A 22,568-nucleotide genomic window follows, 5' to 3' on the forward strand; every position below is an offset into this window, starting at 1 on the left:
GCATAAAAAGTGTCGGAGCAGCTGATATTACAGTGACTACTGAGGCCTTGGCCTGGTGGTGTTATATCTCCAAACCTGTGTATTTTCACCAATGAAATATGACTCTGGATTTAGTGTTTTCTTAAGAAAACAACACCAAAAAAACCCTTTAGGGTTGCTAAATGTGAGTACAATTAGAACACATTGCATGTTAATAGCACACATATCCACCTATTAAATATTGATGTAAATACCATTGTTTTATTTGTATTTTATTTTATTTTTTTATTAAATTTATTGGGATGACAATTGTTAGTAAATTTACATAGATTTCAGGTGTACAATTCTGTATTACATCATCTATAAATCCCATTGTGTGTTCACCACCCAGTCATTGTTTTATTTTTTGAAAGATTTTTATTAAAATATAGCTAACATACAGTATTATACAGAGAATGCCAGAAACTGTATACACATTTTAAGAAAGGAAAAAATTGTATTAAAATTGTAGTAATATATACTGATAACAAAAGATGATTACAAGTCATGTGTGTACATTTTTTTGGCACCCTCGGTATTAGTTTCTGGTGTGCACCATAGTTATTCAACATTTATATACCCAAACAAGTGATCACATGGTAAGTCCAGCGACCATCTGACACTGTAGTATGCTATCACAATATTATTGATAATATTCTCCATGCTGTACATTACATCCCCGTGACTTGTTTTATACTTGGGAATTTGTACTTCTTATTTCCCTATATCTTTTCCCCTTTAAAAATTTTCAATTACAGTTAACATTCAGTATTATTTTGTATTAATTTAAGGTGTACAGCATAGTGCTTAGACGTTTCTATAATTTACAGAGTGACCCCCTGGTTAGTCTAGTACTCACATAGCATTATATATAGTTATTACAGTATTATTGCATGTATTCCTTATGCTTTACATCCCCATAACTGTTTTGTAACTACCAATTTGTACTTCTAGTATATGTGCTGCCGAAGCGAGCACATAATTTGTACTTCTTAATCCCTTCACCTTTTTCACCCTGTCCCCCACACCCCTCCCTTCTATCACTCAGGTAAATCTAGTACCCGTCTGACACCATACATAATTATTCCAGTATTATTGACTGTATTACTCATGCTATACCCTACATCCCCATGACTACTTTGTAACAACCAATTTGTATTTCTTAATTCATTCCCCCTTTTTTACCTGCCCCCCCCCAGACCCTTTCCCATCTGGCAACCATCAAAATGTTCTTTGTATCTATGAGTGTGTTTCTGCTTCTGTGTGTTTGTTTGTTAATTTTGTTGTTTAGATTCCACATATAAGTGAAATCACATTGCATCTGTCTTTCTCTGTCTGACATTACACTCAGCACAACACCCTCCAGGTCCATCCATGCCCCCCCCACAGATGGCAAGAATCCATTTCCTTCCATGGCCGAGCAATCTTCAGCTACATACATGTACCGCTTCTTCTTTATCCATTCATCTATTGATGGACACCCAGGCTTCTTCCACATCTTAGTCATTATAAACAATGCTGCAATGAACATATGGATGCACACGTTCCTTCCAAGAAGTGTTTTGGGTTTCTTTGCATAATTACCCATAAGTGGGATTACTGGGTCCTTCTTTGCCTCTTGTTATAGTCTTTGTTTTAAAGTCATTTTGTCTGGTGTAAGTATTGCTATACCAGCTCTTTTTTTTTTTCTATTTCCATTTTCATAAAATAACTTTTTCGATTCCTTTACTTTCCATCTGTGTGTGTCTTTCTGTCTGAAGTGAGTCTCTTGTAGGCAGCATATGTAAGGGTTTTGTTTTCTTATCCATTCAGCGGATTTAATCAGAGGATTTAATCCATTTACATTGAAAGTAATTGTTGATAGACATGTAGTTATTGATAGACATAGTTATTTCCATTTTATTATTCATATATATATATATATATATTGGTTTTATTACTTGATATATATTGGTTGAATATATATATATATATATATATATAATTTTGAGTTCCTTCAAAATTACTAGTTGCCTTTCTCTTGCTGTTTTGGGGATTCTCTCTTTGCCTTTAACCTTTGCTATTCTAATTATAATATATCTTCATGTGGGCCTGTTTGGGTTCATCTTGTTTGGGATTCTCTGCACTTCCTTGGCTTAAATGTGCATTTCCTTCCCCAGGTTAGGGATGTTTTCAGTCATTATTTCTTTAGGTAGGTGCTCAATCCCTTTCTTTCTCTCTTTCTGGTACCCCTATGATACAGATGTTGTTACTCTGGATGTTGTCCCAGAAGTATTTTAAACTATCCTCATTTTTTAAAATTCTTTTTTCCTTTTGCTATTCCAGTTGGGTGTTTTCTGCTACCTTGTCTTCTAATTCATTGATTTTTTTTTTTTTGCACCACACAGTTTTGATTAGTTAAATGACATTCCATGCAGAATTGATTTGTTAAATATGGCTCCTCCCTTGCCCTCTGCCTCCAGCATACTCCCTGAAGTAGTACAGGCAGGGAATACCTAACTATTGGAAGAATCCCTAACACTTTTCCAGCATAGAATTCTGGCTAGCCCAAAAAGGATCCTTCTTTTAAGGGTGTTGGAAACTAGACACTGCAAATTTATTAGCATTGGTGACATTTGTTTGGAGAAAATTCAGCTCCAGGAGCTGCACGGTTGAATGCCGGAGAGGGTTCCACCAATTGCCCCAATTCCTTCCATTGCAGGAGCTTGGCCAAAGTGTTGAGTTGTAGGTGGGGTCAGTCCAAAGGTTCCATCTGGCATCATAGTGACAGGTCCTGGAGGAGCTGGGGTACCAGTTGGCGCAGGAGCAGGGAGCATGGCGCCTCTGTTGTTTATACCCATAGCACTTCTCTCAGCCAGGTGGCCCATCCGAATCTCTTGCTGTCTTGCATCAGGGAAAGCTCCCTTGAATCCTTACTGCTGTTGCCACGTCATTTCTTCCTCTTGTCACCGCATCTCTTCCTCACAGCGCCTGCACTCCTCCTAGTGCCTGAGCTCCAGCTGCTTTCATTTTTGCACTTCTTGGTTTTACGCCTCTTCCATCCTCCAAAGTTCCTTTTGACACTACATCAAATCCTGCCTCATTAACATGACCTGGTGCTCATGGCGGATGGCCTCCATCTCCATCTCCAGCTTCTCACCATCTTCCTTGGTGTTGTGGTACACTTGGTCCTGCTGCTGCTTCTCCATCTCAGTGAGTGCCTTCCAGGGCATGGTATACTCATACTCAAAGGGGCCAGGCTGTGCGAATCTAGCTGGCTGCCCTCACACCTTGTGAAATTGCTATTTTTTTTTATAACCAGCTTCTCTGGAAGTTCGTCTTTATCATCTAACTGGTTCGTGGGCTCCACAGTCACAGGGCGAGGCAATGTGGTCAGCAGTTAGGAGCCTTCACTGCATCTGTCCAGAGATTTCTGAACAGCGGGCTTCCCTAAGAATCCAACAGTGCCTTTTCCTGAGGTCTGTCCTCGGTGGTCCACGATGACCACAGCCCTCTCCACCTGGCTGAACACAGAAAGGGCTTCCTACAGCAGCTCGTTGGACACTCACCGAAGAAGATTTTGGACTGTAAGGGATGCACTATGGCAGGCAAAGTGCCCGTGGAGCTACTTTCCATGGAGTGGCACGTTGTCTAGCTCCACTTTGGCAACCTCTGCTAGGGTTCGTGTTTCCAGCCAGATAAAGCCAAAGCCTTTGTCCTTATGCATGGAGACTTCACCTACCTTCCCATATTTCTCAGACAGTTTCTTCATTTCCTCCTCAGTGATGTCACGGGGAACATTGCCCACAAGGAGCCAGCTACATTGGGTGACGGTCTTCTCTCCTGGTTTCCTAAAATTCCTCAGGTCAATAGTCAAGCCTTCCTTTTGGCTGCTGGCCTTCTGCCCATTTGCAGGCATTGGTGGTGGCAGTGGCTGCTGCTGTTGCTGCTGGTGGTGATGCTGATGGTGCTTCCTTGGAGCATGGATTTGCTTTTCCAAGTTCAAGGTTTTATTACTCTGCACTTCTGCACCCCTCTACCAACTGTTCTCTTCCCTTGGAGGAACAGCAACGCCACACAGCCTCTACCATCCCAAGAAAAGGTCTAATTCATTGATTTGATCCTCTGCTTCATCTGGTCTACAGGTGATTCCTAGTGCATTCTTCATTTCAGTTATTGTGTTCTTCACTTCTAACGGGTTCTTTTTTATGGTTTCTATGTCCGTTTTTATGCTTGCTATATCTCTTTGTTGAAGTTCTCACTAAGTTTCTTGAGCATCCTTGTAACCAGTGTTTTGAACTCTATATCTGGTAGGTTGCTTGCCTCCATTTTGCTTAGTTCTTTTTCTAGAGTTTCCTCCTTTTCTTTCATTTGGGATGTATTTCTTTGTTTCCTCATTTTGGCTGACTCTCTTTGTTTGTTTCTATATATTAGGTAGATCTGCTAAATTTCTTGCCGGGTGGTCTTATGTAGTAGCTACCCTATGGGGCCCTGGCACAGTCTCATGGTCACCTTCTCTGGGTGCTCCAGGAGTGTCCCTTGTGTGAGTTGTGTGTGCCCTCCTCTTATCGCTGAGCCTTGATTGTGGTTCGAATGTCAGTGGGTGGTACTGACCCCTCCAGGTGACTGGCTGTGGGGTTTGGTCATATCCACAGCTTATGAGCTGCTGTGCAGGGGGCTTTACCACATGGAACAGGATTCCCCCCAGCAGGTTCTGGTACCTGTTGCGACTGCTGTTTGCACTTGCCAATTGTGGGGCTAATTAGGTGGTTCTCTGCTGTGGTCTGAAGCCAACCTCGGAGTATATTGGTTCTGGGGACTCTGGGGAGGGGCTCCAGGGCAGGCCCAGGTCAGTCACTGCCTGTGAACAGCTGGGGAGTACCTGGTAGGAGCTACAAAGCAGTCCACGGTTGGTCACTGCCTGTGCTGGACCTGGAGATGTATGAGAAAGGCCACCATGTGAACCAAGGATGGCTGCCACCAGTACCAGGTCTGGGGTAGCTCTGCAAAAAGCCAGGACACTCTGAAGCCTGCTGCTGGTCGCCAGCTCCTGCAATATTCAGCTGTCAGTAAAGCATTACAGAGTTGAGTGTTGTGGGGTCCCAGAGAGTCAGCAGGGTGGGGTGGCGGCGTTCACCAGGTCAATCAGATTCAAATTTGGCCATAAGAATAGGGGGATGGCTCAACACTTGAAAGATAGTGCCCTTCTGCTGGCTGCACAGGAGCCACACAGGGAAAATGGCACTATCTTACAGCCCTCACCTGAAGCCACAGACATGAGTCTGCACCCCGTTTGTCTTTAAGCCCCCTGAGTCACTGTCCCTCCACTGGAGCCCTGGGTAAGTGCCTGTGAGTGAGTTTATGTGGGCCCTTTAAGAGGACATCTGGGTTTCTTGCAGCCTCTGTCCCACCGGATGCTCAGAATCCCCACATTTTCACAGCAAGATGTATGGGAGTTCCTCTACCCAGCACCAGTACTTCAGACTGGGGAGCCTAGTGTGGGGCTGGGGTTCCTTGTTCCTCCATGCGGAACCTCTGTGGCCCAATTATCCTTGCCAGTTTTCATCTGCCACATGGATGTTTGGGGCCAGCATGATTTACATCTCTGTCCCTCCTACCAGTCTCAATGTGGCTTCTTCTGTATATCCTTAGTTATAAAAATTCTGTTCAGCCAGACTTCAGATGGTTCTCCAGGTTGATCATTTTAAAATTGAGTTGTAATTTTGATGTGTTCATGGGATGAGGCAAGCATAGCGTTTATCTACTCTGCCATCTTGGATCGCTTGTATATTTTCTGTGAAGTATATACTATAAAGAGTGCATTTTTTTTGTTAGTCATGCCATGCTTCATAAAACAGAAGCTCAGTGTTCTGTCTTTAGGTAACTGAGTTCAATCCAATGCCTGACTTAAACAGTGATTGATTCACTTTGCAGCTTTTATTCCCAAGAATTATAAGTGAATGTAAATAAGAAAGGGGCCCTTCCAAGAGGCCCCTTCTGACAACCAAATATATCAATAACCTTGGAGTAGTCAGAAAAGCAACCCTACCCTGCTGCATGACCACACTTCTCACCTAATGTAATATTTAGGGTTTTTAGCTTTGTATAGGTAGATATTAACCCCTTGAGTCATCCTCATTTTTTTCCTGAGAGATGATTACAGATGATACAATTAAAGAAAAGGTGTAGGTTTTGTTGCTGAAAATAAATTCAAATTCTGCTCAGGTCAGAGGGCTTGCATGCGTGCGTGCTCTCTCTCTTTCTCTCAGTAGTAGGGCAAACTATCTCCCCAGTACACCGTGTATATTACAGATCTGTTTTTCAGTGTTCTGTGACAAGATCCTTTGCTATCTTCATTTTAACAGCATTTTAGTATGAAGCAGGCTAGAAATTGAACCACTGTGCAATGCCATGGAGATAAATCACTTGTACTGAATTTGCCAATTAGGCAAGGTAAAGCAATCGATTCTGTATTGGTAGTTACTATTAAATCTAGCCAAACTGATAACTCTAGGTAATTGGGAAAAGTTCAGTTTGCTGACAAATTTGGAAAAGACCATTCATTCTTCATAGCTGTTGCTTTCGGGAGAGAATTTAAAGCTTTACTTTAGATACGAGTCACTCAAAAGTAATGCTCTGAGGAGTGAACAAAGTGAATGTCTTGTTCCCCTTGTGAAATAATATGTCAGAAATAATTGGTTGGTTATTTCTGTCTTAAGAGACAGACTTTATTAGTGAGGTTGATGAGGAATGAAACGATTTCCTGTGAAGGAGTGGCAATATTATTGAGCAAAAGTCTATTGTGGGCTTGGACATTCAGTAATGGGAAAGCAGTTTGCTATTTTGGAGGGTGTTTTAATCAACAAAGAAAATATTTGACTGAGGAATCTTTTGTCTCTTATCACAGTCCGACTGAGATGAAGTTTAAAGCTTAGTTTACTAGCTAAGTTTGTCATTCTTTTGAGAGATTTAGACTTTTGTCAGGCCCATTGGCTTTAGTAACCTCAACAAAGCCATTTGCAGGTATAGATGTGACATGTGAACTTTTTTCTGACTTCAATGGATGTTCTATGTTAAGTATTGATTAATGCAAATTAAATGGCCTCTTAGAAGCTTAGTCACCTATCCTTTTCTTGAAGCTCAGTTAATCTCAAACATTTGGGTTGCCATGATTGTGAAATAGCCTCTTCTGCTGACCTTTAAAATAATCTCTGCGTCTATATTAATGTAACAGGGAAAGTTTAGGTGTAATCCTGCTAAAGGATTGACATTTTATTTATTTTATGCATTCTATTCTATATCACCGAACAAACACCTATTGAAGCACAATGGGTGCTGTGAAGAATACAGAGGCCTACCATTATATGGACTCTTCTTCAAGAAGCTCACAGGGTAGCACCTCAGAGAAAGATACCGAAAGCAAGTGATCATTATACAAGGTGGATAAAACCTGAAACTCAACTGAGTACCCGCATATACACTTGCAACTTTAAGTTTTTGTTTATATGCCTTCTGATGTGGAGTTATACAAAAACAGATATCCATGTGTCCTATGCTTATTTGAGCTATATTCATATCTCTTATATGAGAAGCAGTGTATCACAGACTCTGGAGTCAGAATGTCTAGGTTCAAAACACAACTCTATCATCCGCGAGATGAATGACTTTGCCAAAGTTGCTTAACTATGTAGTGCCTCAGTTTCTCCAAGTGTGAAAACAGGGTGATGATACCTATCTTATAGGATTGATAAAAATACTCAATGTATAATTACATAAAAAGCACTCAGAAATACAACCGATACTCAGAATCATATAAATGATGTTAGCTGTTATTATTGTATAAGACATGATTCTTACCCGAATGAAATTGATTTCTGTGATAATAATATTCTTTTGATGTAAATAACTGGTAAGTTAATGTTGAAAGGAACATCACACATATATAGTCTACATAGTAGTATATGCATGAGACTCAGTTTTTTTTTTTTTTTAAATGAATTTTTTAAAGATTTTATTGGGGAATAGTGTGTATTTCCAGGAGTTTTTATTGGGGAACAGTGGTGTACTTTTCCCAGGAGTCATCAGCTCCACCCAAGTCAATTTGTTTTCCTTTCAGTCTTAGTTGTGGAGGGTGCAACTCAGCTCCAGATCCAGTCGCCATTGTTAGTTGCAGGGGGTGCAGCCCACCATCCCTTAAGGGAGTCGAACCGGTAACCTTGTGGTTGAGAGCCCTGGCTCCAACCAACTGAGCCATCTGGCCACTCAGGAGCTCAGCAGCAGCTGATTGACTTAATTTTATTTGCGGAGGGTGCAGGTTGCTGGCCCATGTGGGAATGAACCGGCAGCCCCGTTGCCCAGAGCTCGTGCTTGAACCAACTGAACCACCTGTCCACCCCGAGACTCAGTTTTAGTTTTTTAAAAATATAGTTGAGGAGACACTTCACTTCCTATTAGCATACTATAAACAAGCAACAGATTCCAAATATAACTTCATACTAGGTAATGTCATTGATTTAATAATAACGATGATGATGACGAAATTCATACCCATGTTCTTATTTTAACAAAATCAAGTTATTCCAGATAACAGATTACTAATTAGTTAATTAGAAAATATTGAGTACTGTTTTAGTAACATACTAGCTTGAAATGTCACAGCCTTGTTTTCAAATATCAGTGAATCTACTAAATAAAATACAACCACCCAAGACCCTCTCATATTAGACACACCGACTTTACTTTTTATACTTAGTTGTTCCTGTGATCCTTCTTCAATAGAATTTTCTGGCTTCTGGGGAGGGGAAAAAAGGAAAACAAAGAACCCTATCTCTCACTTACTGAATTACTTGCATGTAAAGTATCTCTGTTTTCCTGAACCAATTCCAGTTAATTTCAGTTCCCTTGAATAGGTAATGTAACATTAATAACATAAATGAATTATTTAAGTATAGAAAAATATTAAAATGTATTTTAAGGGAAAATTGTTCACAAGAAAGCTATACCAGACATGATAATATCCGTTTAAGAAAATATCTATTTAAGAAGTTTAAGGAAATAATTGTTTTTGAAAATTATATTCATGTATCTTATAACAAAATATGTGACCATGAATTCATTCTCATGTTAAAAATAAGGTTGAATATGTACTGTGTCTCTTTCTAAAGAATGTAAAGTTGTTTACTAAAGTATGGTATAATTTTATGTTCTATATTTCTGTATTAATATTCACGAATGGATTGATTTCTAGTGGTACAACTGGTAGTATTCTGTTATTCAGTGGAAGTGCCTTTTTCAGAGATAATTTACACTGGATAACCTTTTTTGTTCTATTAACAATTAACGATCTAGGTCATAGCTATTGAGAGTGAGAAAATTACTAAATCAGGTATTTTTTACATGATGTTCTATAATTTCAGCACACTGAGAATATTTAGTAATCAAAAGACATATGATATGATTATCAAAGGTGTTGGGAATAAATACTGATACCTATAGGGGCTATTTTCACAAATCTTAGTGTAGGAATGGAATAATAAGGTGATGATGGTAGAAATAGAAGAAAATAAGCATTTCCTCACCATGTATCCACTCTACTTAAACACTGTGCTAGATGATTCCAAGGTATTATCTCACTTAAGTCCAGTACCTAATCTGTCCTGGAGCGATCTTAATCCCTGATTTTACAGATAAAGAAATATGTTCAGAGAGGTTAAGGAGTTGCCCAAGGTAACTTGAATAGTAATTGGTAGATTTGGCCTTTTATCTTCACCTGTCTTCCTTTGAGCCCAGACTCTTTCCCTCCATTTATAGATTGCAGTGAAACTTGACTCCAGCGGACATGGTAGAGGCTAGAGCAAATGTAGTGAGTAGCAAAGAGACTGGGGAAACGTTGCACTTGGTTTCCCAGGCTTGGGAATATCTAGGTGGAAGAGACAGGGAGATGGAGTGCCTAAGTCTTCAAACTCAGAGGAAGCAATGAGGACAGAGAGCACACAGGTCATGGCTATGTATGCTCAGAGTCAAAATGCTTAAGGAAATGATTTTTCAATATTAATCTTGTAGCTCTTTCTGTAAATTAGGGCAAAAGGGAATCAAAAGGGAACATGGAAAAAAATGGGCTTATGATGAGAATGTGTGAGCAGGAAGATGATCAGTAGACTTGAGTATCATATCTATATATTATTAGCCAATCACTGCATGTGACTTCCTCTGTGCTGCACCTGAAACCTTCCACCCCAACCCTCTCCCAATAATGTTGTTCTCTTCTTTTTCAATAATTATTGTCAGGCTAAAGGCATTTTGTAATTATTTATTAGATGTTCTTGGTGTTCACTTTAACCTGATTTCTGATTTGAATGGTCTAACTGTATTCAGGATGTGTGGTTGTATGCATGCATACATGGAGTGTAGAGGAAATAGGAAAGGCAGGAGAAATGAGGTCTGTTATGTAGTGTTATGCTCTGTCTTCCTCGCTCCATGCAATAGCTCCTCTGAAAAATGCTAACATTTCAGCAACGTGTGAGACCAGTGTATGAAATCAATTAGTTTAAAACTACTGTTGTTGATCTCATGTACATAATTTGGAGATTAAAGTCTTACTTAAGGATTCAAAATTTATTATATATTTCTCGAGATCCTAAACCTTTGCTGTAACTTCAGCCCTTCTTTTCTTGGATTTCCAAAAATACATTCCCTTTCTATGGGGAATGCACTTATTATGCCTATTAGAGGATGGTAGGTAGAGTGATTTAGATGAGGGTGAATAGGCAATTACAGTACACCGTGGTGAGCAGCACCAGTTACACAGAGGGGGTCCCCATAGTCCTGTCTTGGGGGATCAGGGGAGACTTCCTGAGGAGGTCTTTAAAAAGTAATGAGATAGAGCCAAGTATGCTGATACGGATCCAATTCTAACAAATTGTTAAGTAAATAGGGGGGGGAGGCAAAGTGTAGAGAAATGTTTTAATAAATTATCAATAGAGTGAAAAGGATATGTGTGTGTGTGTGTGTGTGTGTATAGTGTAAGGATTTATATAATGCATTATATACTATACAAAACATGTATACATGTGTGTGTATGTGTGTGTGTGTATATATATATATATATATATATCTGGAGAGAGAGAAAGAGACAGAAAGAATGGGATAGCTGGAGTTAAGGAGGACATAAAGACTTGAAAGGCTTTATAGAGGAAGCGAAGTTTGAGTGAATTTTTGAAAGATGAGGGTGCTAGGTTGACAAAAGGAGGAACAAGTAGCCGGGACAGAGGAAGCCACTGGAACACCAACACAGATACAAGCAAAAGCCAAATTTTGTGAGAATGACCTCTTAGTAGATAGATATGCAAGCACCTCAGTGTGGCACAAATGTAAAGTACAAACCAGGGCGTGGATAGAAATGAGCCTGGACAGGTGGGTGCCAAATCACAGAGAGGCTTGCTATCATTCTGAGAGATGGGGTAATTGGGTCTCGCTAGCCAGCTTCAGGAAAGGAAGTCACACTATCAGGACTGTGGTCTTGAAAGATCACTTTGATGACAGTGATGAAACGAGAGGCCATTACTGTGGTCTAGACCAGAAATGGGGAAAACCCCCTAAGCAAAGGCAGTTACAGTGGGGGTGGAGAGGAGGATGCGTGTAGAAGGATTTGGTTATTACTGGAACTTTAGGGAAACGGAGAAGCCAAGGCTGACTTCCCAGTCATTTATCTGTTAGAAAATATAAAAAAGGGCAAAGGAGACAATCTTGGTGGCAGGCGCAGAGATGGTGAATACACTTTGGAACTTACTATATTTGAGGTGCCTAAGGCACATTCAGATGGTCACTGGCCATGTGTGCCTGTGGGTCTAGTTGTCAAGGGAGACGGAGGGGTATGAGTGACTGCTGCCTCTGAGCCTTAAGATCACCTCACATCAGTATGTTCCAGTAAAAGCCTGTCTGATAAAGTGTCAGTAATAATAAATTAGTGCAAAGATGAAAATGAAGAAAAAATCTGGTAAGTGTAACAGATCCCTGCTTTAATCAAAATAATGACAAGATATACATAATAAAATACCTAGTATGTGTATGTGCATGTGTGTAAATAATATATATGCTTTTAATAAAGGAAAACATACTTTAACAATCATATATTACAGCATTTTAATTTGAATACATTATCTTCGGATAGGCAAACACTTTAGCATTCTTCTCTGAGGGAACATCTATATTTAGAATAATTTGTCTCATATTTCAGGCTTAATTAGCAAATCAACTGTAAATCTCCATTGTGTAAATCCAGCTATGAGAACTTTAAATCCATAAGCAGTAAATATTTAATTAAGAATTAGTTTTAAAATAGCTCTATAAAACTTTAATGCATTTTAAAAATTAGTAGTCTGGAAAATCCATGTTTTCTCAAAAAATAAAGCAGGAGGGTATACTTTATACCAATGATCATGGTGTTTATTCATGGATACATAGGTTGGCAGAAAATTTTAACGTTTTAGACCCACCGCTTTGAGTGTGGCATTTTTGCTACTTCTGAGAATCCACTTGAAAAGAAAAAAAGAACTCTGGACATTGGATATTTTATAGTGTTCTGCCTTTTGCTGATATGGGGGGGATTAGCTAATACTGTGATATTCATTAATATTTATTTTCAGAGGTAAGGTCTGGGAAAATAGGAAATGTGATTACAGTGTTGCAGTAGCTTCTGTTTTGGAGCTATGGAGTCTGCTCCGAAAGGTCACTTCAACCTTTTTTTATTTTAATCCCTGATTAGGAGCAAAAGAAGAGATGTAATTTGCAAAAGTCATAGAAGTGAAAAAGAGATACTGGAAATAACTTAAATACAGTTTATGCTAATCTACACCAGTGCTGTGCACTCTTCAAGATTTTCAGCCACTGTGGAGAGCCTTTCCCACGTTTCTTTATTTCCCTCTACTCAGTATAAGTCCAGGTAGTTCTTGTATTTGATTTTAAAGGTAATTAATTCAACCAGCTTTGGTGGTACTTTGTGTTAGCACTTCTGCAAAAGCATAAAATGTAAACCTTGATCAACCGCTGATTATGAAACAAATAGAAAGCAAAACAAAATCAGAAGTCTAAGTACTGGGGAAAGTAAATAGTACATTTGATCACATATGCTTTAGAAAGACTCAATCTGATTTTGGAAAATAAGCACTTCACGGATCAAACAATGCTCAAGTTCCTTTACTAACAAATGTTAAAACTGTAAAAATAACAATTTACATGTAAATATTGAACAGTATCACATTATTTTTCTAGTCGTTTTTATTATATATAATTATATATACTCTCAGAGTTGAGTGATAGGAAAGAACTGGCCAAATTAAGGAAACCAACTTGTTATATACTGGCTACCAAAATATTATTGTAATTATTATTTTTAAAATTCCAAGCTGACACATTTCAAATGTTCCCATTCCTGGCTTATATAACTCAGGAAACACAGACTCAACATGACTTTCAAGGACAACTCTGAATGTTAATGTTTCCATTTTTGGCCTCATAGCAGAAAGAGTTTTATTAACCAGTGTAAGCTCTGGAATGTCAAGGGCATGACAGACAGTATAGACTCCACACACAAAGTAACTGCATCGTCATTTTATTCTAAATTGGTTCACTTAAAAATGTAGCATTCAAATCTAGAGAGAAGAAGTAAAAGTGATTTTATGGTTCCTTAAGAGGTTTAGACTTGAAAAATGAAAGTCCTGGGATAAAAATGTTCATGCATTTGAGTTTGTGATGCAACCAATCCTAACAAGTTCCCTTACACCTGCCATAAAGTTTGAAAGACTAAGAGGTAGTCTGATAGGTGCCAAGCATCGTTGTTTCACGGGTAGGGACAGCATGTTTTCCAGAAAGTTAGCAGACCTTTTCCCAGACCTGCTTCTCCATTCTTCTGTTATATAATAACATTTTCTAATAAGCTAACTAGATGACTAGACGTTTTGCATACTTATTCAGGGATTTCCCAGTAATAACTAGTATATCATGATAAAGTCTTGGGAGAATTGAAGCTTCCGGGCAGGATATCTAGGTTCTAGAGCAGCCGCCTCTGTTTACTCCTCTGTTTAACCTTCTGTTTATTACTCTTGTTTACCTGTTTCTCTTTACCAAATAATTGTATACTATGATTTTTAAAAGACTGGAGTGAATACTGTTTTGTGGTTATATGTGCTTTAATTGTAATTACACTTAAAAAAAGATAATCCCTACTATTAAGTTGTAATCTTTTTTTTTAGGTTGTAATCTTTATGTAATCAGGAAGGGACAAACTCATCTGTGTATACTGCCATCACCTCTCCACATGGCACCATTCATTCAGCAAAAGTTTATTGATCTTTCGTTGCTTGGAATATGTAGTGAGAAGGACAGAGGACATCTCTGTTCTAGTGGATCTTACATTCCAATAATTAGAGACAAACTACAAATGACTAAACATAAGGAACTAGTGAATAGTAAAAAAAATTATCTAAACCAGGCCAGCCCGGTGGCTCAGGCAGTTGGAGCTCCTTGCTCCTAACTCCGAAGGCTGCCGGTTCGATTCCCACGTGGGCCAGTGGGCCCTAAACGACAAGGTTGCAGGTTCGATTCCTCACATCCCGCAAGGAATGGGGGCTCCGCCCCCTACAACTAAGATTGAACATGGCACCTTGAACTGAGCTGCTTCTGAGCTCCCGAATGGCTCAGTTGGTTGGAGTGAGTCCTCTCAACCACGAGGTTGCCGGTTCGACTCATGCAAGGGATGGTGGGCTGCGCCCCCTGCAACTAACAACAGCAACTGGACCTGGAGCTGAGCTGGGCCCTCCACAACCACGATTGAAAGGACAACAACTTGACTTGGAAAAGTTCTGGAAGTACACATTATTTCCCAACAAAGTCCTGTTCCCCTTCCCCAATAAAATCTTAAAAAAAAAAAAATCTCTGAAAAAAAATTATGTAAACCCTCATACACTGTTGGTGTGGGAATGCAGATTGGTGCAGCCACTATGGAAGGCAGTGTGGAGGTTCCTCAAAAATGTCAGAATAGAATTACTATATAACACAGCAACCCCCCTCCTGGGTATCTACCCCCCAAAAATCTGAAAACATTTATCTGTAAAGATATATGTGCCTGCAGTGTTCATTGAAACTTTATTTACGGTAGCCAAGGTGTGGAAACAACCAAAGTGTCCTTCCATAGATGATTGGATAAAGAAGATGTGTTATATATACACAATGGAATACTCTTCTGTCATAAGATGAAATTGTGCTATTTGCGGCAACATGGATAGATCTTAACATTATTATGCTCAGTGGATCTTGACTTTATTATGCTAAGCGAAATAAGTCAGACAGAAAAAGTTGAGAACCGTATGATTTCATTCTTATGGGGGATATAAAACTGAAAGCAACAAACGAATAAGACAAAAAAACCTCATAGAAGTGGACAACAGTTTAGTGGTTACCAGAGGGAAAGGGTGGAGGGGGGAGGTAGAAGAAGAGATTAAAGGGGGTCAAATATATGATGATGGAAGGAGAACTGACTCTGGGTGGGGAACAGATAATGTAATATAGAATTGTACACTTGCAACCTATGTAATTTTATTAACAAATGTCACCCCAGTCTAATTTTAAAAAGAAAGAAAACAAAATATTTTTTAGTGAAGAGGAACACATATTAGGGCAGTAGCAGGAGGAATTTGTTTGGTCAAGAGAGTGTTTTCTTTTGGTTAATAATGGAGAACTTCAGTAGAGATGGTGGGTGGCATTGAAGATGCCAGAGGCAGCAGGTAATTTTAGGAGAAAAGTCCTTGTAAAGTGAGAGGAAGTGGCATAAGGGGCAGAACATCGTACTGTACCTTTCTCAACAGATGCTCTCTCTCTATACTTTCGAGTTCCATTAATGGTAGAATTGTGCACATTTTGCTGAGCATCATAGCAGAAAATTTACTTGGAATGGTTCTAGTTTAGTAGAAAAATCACATTACTCAAAGCATGGCAGAAATAATAAATCACATGCATTTGGGAAGAAATTTTAATTTCCTTTAAAAAATTTCTCTTTCAGGTGCTTCAAGAAGACCTAGAACAGGAACAAGTCAGGGTTAATTCTCTCACTCACATGGTGGTGGTAGTAGATGAATCCAGTGGAGAGCATGCAACTGCGGCTTTGGAAGAACAACTTAAGGTCAGATTATTTTCTCCAGCACACGAAATCTGCCATTTAAAAGAATAAATTGCTATTCAGAAAATGCTTAGAAAATTTATAATGTAATTTATATATTTTAAATATCTAGAATGCAATATGTTTATTTAGACTAATTCACATTATGTCCCATTTGTGCCTAATTACCTTTCATTAAGTATATATACACTGTCTGTTCATACTAGCTTCCTGGCCGTTGGGGAAATATAAAAATGCATATATATATATATATATATATATATATATATGTCATAGTTGAATAACATGTGTTAGAGAATTGATCAGGGGAATATTATTTATGCCCACTTCAAACCTACAGTCTAAGAAAAGACATAGGTAAAAAAAACAACACAAAAAGGGTCACATTCAATCAAGTAAGGATAAATTGAACACCTTCAGTACATGTTTTCTTGGAAACCTTCAGTTGTTTTCTTGATGAGGGCATAGCAGCATGTTTAAGTCATCTAAGTTGTGTTGGAGCAGATGCTTAGCCATGCAAGACCTCATTCAACCTGAGTCATGGTAATTGTGTCCTTGTAAACATGACCAGTACTTGTAAAGAAAGGGTAATATGGATATTATCATATTTTTATCTTTGGTTCCTAATTGGGAATAATAAAGTTTTACTGTAGAAAATGAAAACAATTTCAACAAAGCATATATATATATATATATATATATATATATATATATACACACATATGTATGTATGGTGCAAAAAGTAATTGTGGTTTAAAGGGTTAAAAATAATTGCAAAAACCTCAATTACTTTTGCACCTGCTATATATTTATGAACATCAACAATAGGGAAAATGCAGTTTATTGTTCTAAATGTGACATGTTCTCATATATACACAACTATAGATTACACTGGAGGCATTCACTGTATTCACCAAATGCCTTTCTTTCCTTTGTGATAGTCAGGGGCCAATAGTCTGACATGTCTAAGAATCTAATCAATGTGGGTTTAAAATGGTTTTATCAGCTCAAGGTTGTTCTAAACATAGTTTCTCTTACCTAACCTATAACAAGGTTTCTTCAAGCTTTATCTCTGTTTTGTTCTCTTTTTGTGTTATGTTTTTTTTGTGTGTGTGTGTGTGTGTGTGTTTGTTTTTAATCCCAGTGAAATGTCATTTTCTTAGTTACTACTTTAGACTGTGAATCTGCAACGTTGTCTCACTTTCTATCATTAAATAACAAAGAGAAAACTCTTAAACTGCTACAACTGAGCATTTAATACTTAATAGTGACACATGTTAATTGCTTCTGTTTCAATGAAATTGTAGGGATGACAGATCTAAAAAGGCTTGTGACACCTGATATATCATTGCATATATGATGAAATATATTGTGCATGTGCGTGCACACACACACTCATGACCAGCTTATTACAGACCACTCCTGTACCCATTTTAAGGAATTCTATAGTTCTGATTCAGTAGTGTAACTAATTATAGAATGGTAAAAATCTAATGCTCAGCGTCTCTCAGAAATTTTCAGAAAAGACAAGAGAAGGCTGGGGGTGGGCAGGGGTTGGGAGGGTAGACTGGTTAAAAAAATAATGGCGGAAATTTTTCTAAGTCATAGAGTGTTACCGGTTAAAATAACAACATCTGTTTTGGCATCACCAGACCTAGTACTTCTAGCTCTGGAATACAGTTATTCCAAGGTGATGCCTATGGGAGTAGGTTACCCGGGAAAGTAGTCCATAGAACTCACAGATGATGACTGGGTTAGATCTCAGGTAGGATAAATTAAGAGTGGTGGCCCTAAGCTTTTCTATATCAATTATCCTACTTGCTTTCATTTTTCACCTTATCTGCCTTAATTTCTTTGGCCCAGAGACATCTACTAAAATAGCTGTTCATGTATTGGCTATCCCTAATTCACACAAACTCAATCTCCCTTTGTCCATGAGTGCCTCCTGCTTAATTCGTGTTGACCACTGCCTCCCATCCTACCCTTTTGCTCTTAACCTCCTTTCCCCATTTGATACCCTCACTTCCCTCCATATAGCTCCTTACTGTCACGTGACTTTAGATAATCTAGACTAATATCTAAAAGGGCAGAGTTAGGAGGAATTCAGTGGTGAGAAAGTTCCTGCTTTCACTTTTCTCTTCATCCCATCAGTTTCCTCAGTCCCAGAGAAATCCCTTCTTGGATTCTCTGCCTTATTTGTCCATTGGTGTGCATTGCCCTGAAATGTTGGGCTCTCATTTACTAATTTGAAATTTGGATGATTCTTTCTTCAGTTCTTTGCCAATGATATAATCTTGTCTTACCTAGTTTAATTTCTAAAAGGAAAGGGAAGAGGAAGAGTAGTTGGTAGAGAAGGAGGAGGAGAGAAAAAAATAATAAAGGATAAAAAGATAGACAAATACATTAGAGGAGCCACTTAAACAGCATCATACACATCCTCTGTACGTGATAAGAATCCCATGTGTGCGTCAGAGACCATGGACCATCATATGTTTCATACTGGGTCCAGAGGAATCCTGTCAGAAGTAATAAGAAGAGTTTTAGGAAAGAGAAAGACGTATATGGACTCATACAAGAAAAAAAGAAGAAAAAAAAAACAAAAACTGGCCGGGACCTGAAAAGAATCCTTGAGGGCTTTTATTGGAGTGAGGTCTTGTCATCCATAGCTATTACCCAAGGTCTGATAGTATCGAATGCTCACCCCACACCTTTTTCCACCAGTGTCTCCCACGTCACCACAGTGCCTTAATCCATTTCACTGGCGTTTCATGAAAAAACCATCCAGAGCCTCAAAATGAATACCCAGGAGTCTTTAGTTAAGAGATGGAAAATTGGGAAAACTAGGAAAGGAAGTCCTTGATTTAGTACAATAAGAGAAAGATGTGGGCTTATCATCTTGAGTTTGAATTCTAAAAATAACTCCTCATAGAATATCTTTACATGTGTTGACTTAGTTCTGTGAACTCCATTATAAGTTAGATTTCCTCTAACTTTCAAACACTTTTAGAAGTCTTCTTTTTTCAAAAGTTCTAAGAAAAACAAAGTTAGGTCAGAATATATGCTGAGGGATTCTGAAAGAGGGCATGGCTCTTGAAGGATGATATTCTGAAAAGTGCAGTAAAAGTGCAGTAAATTAATTTGATTCGCTCTCTCAGAGGTTCAGCTTGTCCCTCAGCAATGTCATCCCGGTCAGAAATGTGTCCTTACCTTTAGAGGCTTCTAGGATATCAGTAGAATGACAGTCTGATTTGTAAGCAGTGATGCCAATTAAGTCATTTCATTGAGAAAGCACTTGGCTAAATAACTGGCATGGCTATTTCTGTAGTCTTCAGTCCTGGAAGAGATTACCATGTCTCTTGCTAAGTATTCTGCATTTCATTTTTTTATTGTTTCAGTGAGTACTTGTAGTGTTCTTACTAATGTCCCAAGGATTGTGGTGTGCAACAGTGGTAAAAGAGTGAACAAAACAGAATTTGTCACTTTCTTCCCAGGTTAGGAGTGAGTAATTTATGAGCCGATTGCCTTCTTTGGAAACTTGAAACAATGGTAGCCATTTCTCAGGCTACCTCTTTGAAATCTAACGCTGATTCCTTGAAATCCATGTTCACCATAGTAGACATGGTGGGCTTGGAGACTGCTCTTTTGGTACTCGTAAACCAGCAGAAGAAATAGATATTAATTAAATCTTTACAAAAAGGAGCCAAAATTTTAGGATGGACATAACTTCCTTCTATGAAGGAAAGGAACAAGGTTTTGTAATAACAAATTAATCTGACTTAAATTGAAGTTTGAAGGCATGAAATGATTCCCCAGGAAAGTGATGATTAAGCTGGGATTTAAAGGTTACATTGGAGGGAACTGTCTAAAGTGTGTGTAAAGGGGATTGGTGGAGGTGGGTACAGTTTCCAGGAAGGAGAAACAGAATATCAAGTAAGCATGTTACCCACAACAAACTGAAAAAGGGCCCATTTAGCTACAACATTGTCAGAAGAGTGATGCTAATGGAGCCTAGGTAGGTAGACAGAGACTTACCTTAAGAATTCGAATTAGTGTGTGATACTAAATTCCACAATAATTCTTTCAGTCAAAAACCACACTTTGAGCAGCAGCTCTCTGCCAGCATGCCAGATGGGACTACAGTGGTGAAGGGAGCGGAGGGGGCAACAGTCCTGGACCTGTACTAATCAAATGAAACTAAATGTAAAATGATGGTCATGATAAGTTTAATACTTACTAGGTGCTAGCCAAAAGTCTAAGCTTTGAGATTGTATGGACAGAACATAAATCATTCCTCAATGAAGCTTATATTCTAAGTATACATCGTAATAAATAAGCAAGTTTTATGCTATAAAAAAGGTGTTAAGAACCACAAGGAAAAATAGACCAAGGAAGGGAGCAGTTTGACATGAAGTAGTCAGGGGAAATTTTATTGAGAAAGTAGTATTTATGAAACAAAAATTCACAGACACAGACAATAGTTCAGTTTTTCAGAGGGTATGGGGGGCAGAGTGGATGGTAGAAGAGGGTAAAGGGGGTCAAATATATGGTGATGAAAGAACTGACTCTGGTGAATACAAAATGCCATAGATAGTAGTAGATGTAACCTATGTAACCTTGTAACCTATGTAATTTTACTAACCCTTGTTACCCCAATTTTAATTTAAAAAAAAAGAGAGAAAGTAGCATTTGAGCAAGAACTAAAAGTAAGGGAGGTGTTTTGGAGGTGCATAGGTCCCATGGGGCCATTTACATTTGAAAAATTGAAAAAAGACTATAAATGTAGTATTACGAAAGCCTACTGTTCTAGGGAAGTAATAAGCCTACTGTTCAGTAGTAACGAAAGCCTACTGTTCTAGGGAGATAGCTGTTTTCCAGTAGAAAAAGAAAGGCCCCCAAACATGGTTAGGCCCATAGCTTATGGGGGATGCTGTAATAAAAACACCTTCCGGAGCAAAGGCAGAACTATTGAAATCCCTTTTTTGGAACATTGCGTTCTTCGGTACAAGTTAATACTTGAGAGTCCAGCTAGATGTATTAAAGGTGTCTATGGCCACAGCCCCAGGAGAGTTTCTGGCATATAAAAGGCATTTGGATTATTTTGTTACATGACTTTTATGTTAAAGTTACTGTCCACCATTTTGGAGAATTAAAGTTATATCCGAAGAGTGGATGCCGCCAAGCATGCTCTTTTGGAAAAGAATAGCCTGGAAAATAAATTTTAGAACAGATTATTAAACATAAGGCTGTACACACATACTCAGTTTCTTGCTCATCTGATGAAGTCAGTAAACTTGGAATGTTTTGGAGGAATAATTCTAAAGATGAGAAAGGCCTCTAAGAGCTAAGATGCATTCACTAAAATCGAGACATGAAAACCAACTGTACATCAGATGACATTAAACTATTTGCACAAATATTATGTGGTATTAAGACAAATTCTTTGGTGAATTTATGAAATTGGTCGATCCAGTGGAATGGAATGAATATAAAGTATTATATTTGATTTCCCTAAAGTATTTTGCAAAGCCTCCTGTGATATGTGTGTGGATAAGGTGAGCGTTCTTGTCCATACATGGGTTGGTGGAGAACGTCTGTGTTTTAATATATTTTTCCTGATTACTGATTGATGTGCCAGCAAATTGGACTGAAAATAATTGGACTGCTATATTCAGCCTGCAGTGTCAGAAAATTTGGGGGAAAGAAGCCATTTGAGGATTTAGCAGGGCACTGTGTAAATTTCACCCAGACAGAAGTGGTTAATGGACGATTTCCTCTCCCACATGACTTTGGAAAATTCAATATCCTGTGAAGTTAGAATGTCACATACAAATGTCATATACTCGTATTTCACTTTTTAAATCACAAAAAGTATGTTTATCGTTGGAAATTTTGCTGCTTATAAAACGCAGTATCTGTAAATCAATTGACTAAGCTTTTAATATGAAAGGTCTGATTTCCCACCCATGCAAGTCAATGTAAATATATATGTATATAACTGTATACAAATGTGCATATATATATATACATATATATATATATACACACACACACATAAATCTGTACATTTACATTTATGTTTTTCTCTATATGTGGATGTACCGTGTTTCCCCAAAAATAAGACCTAGACGGACAATCAGCTGTAATGTGTCTTTCGGAGCAAAAATTAATATAAGACCCAGTATTATATTATATTATAAGACCCAGTCTTACAGTAAAATTATGGTAAAAATATTATATATAACACCCGGTCTTATATTATAGTAAAATAAGACCGGGTCTTATATTAATTTTTACTTTAAAAGATGCATTAGAGCTGGTTGTCTAGCGAGGTCTTATTTTTGGGGAAACACAGTACATATGTATACATGTATATGTGCATATGTTTGTATCTGTCTATATC

The 22,568-nt window shown here is 38.3% G+C and overlaps 1 protein-coding gene and 1 pseudogene across 2 annotated transcripts in view; one reads left to right on the forward strand and one right to left on the reverse strand.

The window, feature by feature from the left end:
* Window positions 1–22,568, forward strand: part of DMD (dystrophin) — a 2,022,175-nt gene that overhangs the window by 564,921 nt on the left and 1,434,686 nt on the right. Inside the window, exon 13 of the mRNA XM_081043053.1 lies at window positions 16,052–16,171. Coding sequence (XP_080899179.1) covers window positions 16,052–16,171 — 120 coding nt within the window. The remainder of the gene's footprint in view (window positions 1–16,051; window positions 16,172–22,568) is intronic.
* On the reverse strand, window positions 2,618–4,012 carry LOC308494459 (non-POU domain-containing octamer-binding protein-like; annotated as a pseudogene). The gene has a single exon. The product of its transcript is annotated as a non-POU domain-containing octamer-binding protein-like (transcript).

This window comes from Rhinolophus hipposideros (genome assembly GCF_964194185.1).
Source record: "Rhinolophus hipposideros genome assembly, chromosome: X".
Taxonomy (NCBI): Eukaryota; Metazoa; Chordata; class Mammalia; order Chiroptera; family Rhinolophidae; genus Rhinolophus; species Rhinolophus hipposideros.